General features: G+C 35.9%; 1 protein-coding gene across 2 annotated transcripts; it reads left to right on the top strand.

The window, feature by feature from the left end:
- Nucleotides 1–1,746: 1,746 nt before the first annotated feature.
- Nucleotides 1,747–3,072, top strand: LOC110915041 (transcription factor TCP24). 2 transcript variants are annotated; one of them, XM_022159665.2, is made up of 2 exons: nt 1,747–2,295; nt 2,362–3,072. In XM_022159665.2, the coding sequence occupies exons 1-2, from the start codon at nt 1,872–1,874 to the stop codon at nt 2,958–2,960; spliced, it is 1,023 nt and encodes a 340-aa protein (XP_022015357.1). In that variant the 5' UTR covers nt 1,747–1,871; the 3' UTR covers nt 2,961–3,072. The 2 variants fall into 2 exon arrangements, with proteins under 2 accessions (XP_022015357.1, XP_022015356.1); XM_022159664.2 differs by having other exon boundaries at nt 1,748–3,072.
- Nucleotides 3,073–4,168: the final 1,096 nt, after the last annotated feature.

Raw genomic sequence — 4,168 nt, 5'->3', positions numbered from 1 at the left:
TCATCTGGCTCTCACATAACTTCCTCTCCTCAATTTCTTTTACTCCCATAAACCGAGACTTATTCTCACGCCGGAGGGTGGTTACAGGAATAACCCCATTCCTGTAACGAGTCCTAACGGTGTTTCTGTTTTGCAGCCAAGCGTTCGGGTCACTAATCATTGAAGCCCAAAATCACCATATAGGTCAGTGTTTCTTCACTATACAAAATCATAATAATTTGTTGGACTTTATATCAACTAGTTATTCTCCACACGCGCGTTGCGGCGGGTCCCAATGACTAAAAAAGGCGTGTCAGCAACGACAAACAGATACCGAATATCAAAACATAAATAAAATGACGTGGTAAGGATAGTCACTCCGTCATAAAAAACGATTTTAAATAACCTAATATATAATAATAGGACCCACACGTCCTACACGTTGGAAATTCGATTGTTTTCAGTTCAGTTATTACGGTGCTAAGACGTTAAAATATGGATGAGCTCGGTACCGGTAACGGAAGCGAAAGTACCGATCCGGAAAATCATCGAAATTAGGTACCGGCACCGAAAATGCTCGGTACAATACAGTATGGTATTTGAAGGTAAAAATCAATAAATACAGGTATGGTGCTAGACCGGTGTCGAACCGAAAGTAACGATTATGAAAATGCCAAAAGGTGGGTACCAAATTGGTACCGAAAATGATTTGGTATAGTAAATTTGGTACCGATACGATACCGGTTCGTTTACCGAATTTGATACGATTTGCTCATCAATATTCTAAATATCCAAGTTGATTTTACATGCTACAATTCATTCATTACAGAAAAAGACAAAAAAGAAAGCAAAATAAGTTGTTGTGTATATAAAACCTTATTCAAACAAAATACAGTTTACTCACTGTGTGCATGAAAAGTAATCTAAACGGTGCAATTACTTGCATTGCTGGGTTGCTACAGGATTTGATGAGCTCGGTACCAACCGGTACCGAAAATACCATTACCAAAATCCCCTAAAGTGGGTACCGGTACTGAATATACCTAGTATGGCACGGTTCGGTACCGGTCGGTACTGGTACGACACCGGTATTTGAGGGTAAAAACAGGTGAATACCTGTGCAGAACCGGTACTGAAAATACACTGGTTTGGTAAATTTAAGACCGGTACCTATACCTGATACCATTTGCTCATCTCTTAACGATGTTAGTATACATTCCATTCAAATTTTAAATAATTCTAATCTAATTCTAATTTTAATTTAATAAAAATAAATCACTGTTCATTATGTTTGTTTTTTATCATATATAGATTTAAAATTAACCCACTATACTATTATGTTTACCGGTTAGAGGACCTATACAATACCTGAAGCAAATGAATGCCTTTAATAAACCAACCAGTTAACATACAGTAAACATTAACACATGAACACCCTTGTGTATGTATCAAATACAGGTGAGTTTCACATATATATGAAGCTAGATAGATTCTTTTTGAGTCATCTAGTCAAAGAAGGTGATAAGTTGTCATTCTCATAACACCTAGCTAAGGCTAATTGATTGTCTCTGAATAGGCTATAAATAATTGTACTCGTATTAGCCTTGGCCACATCTCTACACCTATCAACTTAATGCCCTCTTTAATCTCTCGCACTATCCACCAATTTATATCAAGCACATGAACTGTATATATATTACTGCATAGCTTCGTTAAATCCATTAATTTTTAACAGTAATAATATAGTTATAAATCTGAAAAAAAAAAATACATCTACACATAGTCTATCTTTTCAGTTCTATATGCAAAAATGTGACAATATCTCCCTCTCTCTCTCTAAATATACATCTATCTATCTATCTATTTATCTATCGCTCTACATTTGATCGAGTATGGCATACGAAAACAACGAATCCAATCATGAAAATCTTGATTCAAACTATGAAGAAGATGCACCTTTGTACGGGCAGTTCCCGTCTCCTTTCTTTGATGACATACCGCATAACCACCACCAGCATAAGAAAAGCAACACCACAGACGAGCCACCGCCTTCAACTCCTAAAACTAAACGCGTAAGGAAGAAAAGAAGTGCTGGAAAGACGGACCGGCATAGCAAGATCCACACCGCGCAAGGCCTTAGAGACAGGAGAATGAGGCTATCTCTCCATATCGCTCGCAAGTTTTTTGGTCTTCAAGATATGTTAGGGTTTGATAAAGCAAGTAAAACCATTGAATGGCTTTTTTGCAAGTCTAAGGAAGCCATAGATGAAGTCACCGAAAGCGTTAAATCACAAAACACTACACAAAGCGTTGCAGGTAGAGAGAATATCGAGAGTTGTGATCAATGTCCTGATTCTGATTGTGAAGTTGATTACAATTCAGGTATTGAGTTCGATGCTACTTCAAACAAAGGTGTTAAACAACCGACCGAAAGCGAGCTATTGGCAAGGGAACTCAGAGACAAGGCGAGAGCAAGAGCAAGAGCAAGAACAAAAGAGAGAATGAAATCAAAGCAAGTGTACGAACCAAACCCTAATGATGATTATGATCAACCACAATCAGGGTTTTCAACAAACCCTAATGATGATTATGATCAACCACAATTAGGGTATTCAGAAAACCCTAATAATCCCTACACTGAAGGGTCATCAAGTTCCCACCTTGAATATTCTGGTACGCATCACTTCTTTGACCCTACACATCTGAATAATGTTGCTCCAAGCTCATCAGCATATTTTTCCGGATATGGTTACAACAAAAGTTTCGAAAATCCTCCTGCTGGTTGGTTAAATTCAAGCAATACATTCTTGGGATTTCTTGGAGGTTGGGATTCTGAACATTTCACAGAAAACTATGGACATTATTATCCTAATCTTGCCCCAACCACAGGTGATGAATATCATGGACAACACTTTAGTTCGGTTGTTATTCCTCCCCCATATAATCTTATGCATTACCAAACTCCATACCAAAGAGATTAGCAAGGTTATGCTGGAATCACTTGTTGTTTTTGAATTATCTTTCTATATATTTCTGTTTGAGCATTCGATTATAAATGATAAGAATAAAGGGATCGAGCATCATGTATTAAAAGTTTTGCGGGTTTGTTGTCGAACTTACTCGACATTATAGCTCATTTCATGTTATATTTCTTACTGTAATGCATAAGAAGTTATTTCAAGAATGCAGTTTTGATTATATTAATGATTCATCAAAGTGGTAAAGGTGGCAAAAAATGTATACAATTCTTGGTGAGATGTTAGAGTTAGGTTTGAATATTTAACTTACTTTTAATTTAGAAGTGAAATAGAACATGAATGTACATAGAAAATCAGAATAAAATCAAGTTGGTCGGCGCTAAATGCAAGGCATTGCAAGCTACTTCAGTTGTTCCTTGAGGCAGTGCTGATAAATAAACTCAATAATTAGCATTATGGAACCAACTACACATATACAAAGACTCAGGTTGACATACTGAATGCTGGCACAATCATGATGGAGGTTTAATGTTCTTAATTGGTAGAATACAGTGGAGGTTGTTTCTATATTATGATGTTTTGGCACAAACTTGAAGAAAGTACAAAAGATAAATAACCTTTGAGATGAAAAGACGTATTATATTTTTAATACATTAAGTCTTACATCAAACACGTTTTCTTTAATGGAGCATAAATATGACATGCTGAATAACATCTAAACAAACACGTATATGATTGACTTCTACCGTTGACACCCAATTAAGGTGAAAATGGAATCAATACAAACAAGAAAATTAAGGGAAACTCTTTGAAGTCAAAATCAAGGTTTTCAAATGAAGGGATTTGGGTCTTAGCTAGAGAAGGGTGGGTTTACTTTGAGCCTAGTGGAGAGGAAGGGTTCACTCAAAATTAGACTGCTTTGACTGATATTATGTCTGTACGGGTAAGAGTACGTTAATGTTTTTGACACGAACAAATATATGAATCGAGATAGTTCTAAAGATAAATATATAGATTTCACCGACTTATCTCTTCAGCTTGTATATCGTTGTGTAACTAGGACGGTTGTTTTATTTTTAATCTTTTCCTTGTTTAGTCCTTTACTTATTGTTGTATTTAGATGTGTCTTATATATTCTTAATAAAATTATCAATCCTTTTGATACCAAAGTCTTTATGTTATCAGAGCTGGAAAGTTAGAAACTTGAGAAA

The sequence above is a fragment of the Helianthus annuus genome, chromosome 16, assembly GCF_002127325.2.
Source record: "Helianthus annuus cultivar XRQ/B chromosome 16, HanXRQr2.0-SUNRISE, whole genome shotgun sequence".
Lineage (NCBI taxonomy): Eukaryota > Viridiplantae > Streptophyta > Magnoliopsida > Asterales > Asteraceae > Helianthus > Helianthus annuus.
This window is presented reverse-complemented; position numbering and strand designations above follow the sequence as displayed.

Excerpts from the sequence above, each read along its gene's own strand:
- LOC110915041 (XM_022159664.2), top strand. The coding sequence starts at position 1,872 with ATGGCATACGAAAACAACGAATCCAATCATGAAAATCTTGATTCAAAC.